Source organism: Malus domestica, chromosome 16 (genome assembly GCF_042453785.1).
Source record: "Malus domestica chromosome 16, GDT2T_hap1".
NCBI lineage: Eukaryota > Viridiplantae > Streptophyta > Magnoliopsida > Rosales > Rosaceae > Malus > Malus domestica.
Genome location: NC_091676.1, coordinates 27,032,144 through 27,033,455, shown reverse-complemented (window position 1 = coordinate 27,033,455; position 1,312 = coordinate 27,032,144). Strand labels below are relative to the sequence as shown.

Below are 1,312 nucleotides of genomic sequence, written 5' to 3'. Positions count from 1 at the left end.
ATATTGCACAATTTCCCCTAGTGACAAATGTGACCCCTCAAACAATTGCAAATTCTCTCACGAATACCTTGATGGCATTAAAGTAGCTGGACTTATTGGGACCAAAAATTTCACCTTTGATGCGTCCGACAAAGGCATTAGCACCGTCCCGAATGTTGTTTTTGGTTGTGCCCATGACAATGATGTTACAATGGGCAGCCTAGTGGACTAGTTGGTCTAGGCCCTTCAAACATATCCTTGGCAAACCACATGGGGTCAAAATTATCTTATTGCATCGGTAGCATAAGGGATCCCAACTACCCTCATAACAAATTAGTCTTAGGCGATGGTGCAAAGATAGAAGGCACTTCAACTCCACTAGAAGTCTACAATGAACTTTACTATCTAACCCTAGAGAGCATCAGCCTCGCGGAAAGACGGCTTGAAATTGATCCAGAAATCTTCAAGAGAACAGAATCAGGCTCGGGTGGAACAGTCATCGATTCCGAAACAATAGTAACCTTCTTAGCCACAAGTGCACACGTTGTGCTTAGAGATAAAGTGCAAAAGTTGCTTGATGGAAGATTGGAAAAAGTGGAAAAGCCCGGTGTTCCTTCAGGTTTGTGCTACAAGGGGAAAATAAGGCAAGATTTAATAGGGTTTCCAGATGTTGTGTTGAACTTTGCAGGTGGGGATGAGTTAGGGTTAGACATATAGAGCGCTTTTAAAGATTATGGTGAGGGTGAGTTTTGCATGGCAGTACAAGTATCTCCTGAGGGCAGTGACTTGAACGTTGTTGGGATTATGGCACAGCAGCATTACAATGTTGCCTATGATCTTGCTGCAAGCCAGGTTTACTTCCAGAGTATTGATTGTCAACTTCTTGATGATTAATTAGGGTTCATTGTGCATGATCTAATAATAATCCGGAAAAACAAAGTAATTAACAATTACATTCATATGTCATGATGTGTTTGTTATATTAAAAGAGATTTTTTTTTAAAATTTTTGTTTTAGTTGATTTTTTTTAATTTATTGATTTCTAAATAAGACTAGCCTCGCTGCACGCACTAACATGCGTGCAAGAGGCATTTTTGCATCACGCGCCCCTAAAAGTGTATTGTGTTAGTTTTTTTTTTCATTGTAATTATCAAGATATACTTTAAATGTATTCACTAGTACAAAAACATGTTTGTGCGACGGAATCTTGCGCGACGGAGCAAATTTCGTCGTTCAAAGTATGTTTGCGCGACGCAAAACACAAAACGTCACGCAAAAGGATTTTGCGCGACGAAGACTGGTTTCGCGCAAAACAGCTTTGTGCGACACAAGC

The 1,312-nt window shown here is 40.2% G+C and overlaps 1 protein-coding gene across 1 annotated transcript; it reads left to right on the top strand.

The window, feature by feature from the left end:
* The first annotated feature begins 249 nt into the window (after nucleotides 1–249).
* On the top strand, nucleotides 250–873 carry LOC103411597 (aspartyl protease UND-like). The gene is made up of 2 exons (XM_008350230.2): nucleotides 250–598; nucleotides 740–873. The coding sequence occupies exons 1-2, from the start codon at nucleotides 250–252 to the stop codon at nucleotides 871–873; spliced, it is 483 nt and encodes a 160-aa protein (XP_008348452.2).
* Nucleotides 874–1,312: the final 439 nt, after the last annotated feature.

What these genes read in the sequence shown, in the direction of transcription:
- LOC103411597 (XM_008350230.2), top strand. Translation starts at nt 250, where the DNA reads ATGGGGTCAAAATTATCTTATTGCATCGGTAGCATAAGGGATCCCAAC. An exon ending in AAAGCCCGGTGTTCCTTCAG is followed by an intron (nt 599 to 739) that starts GTTTGTGCTACA and finishes TTTGCATGGCAG; the next exon opens with TACAAGTATCTCCTGAGGGC.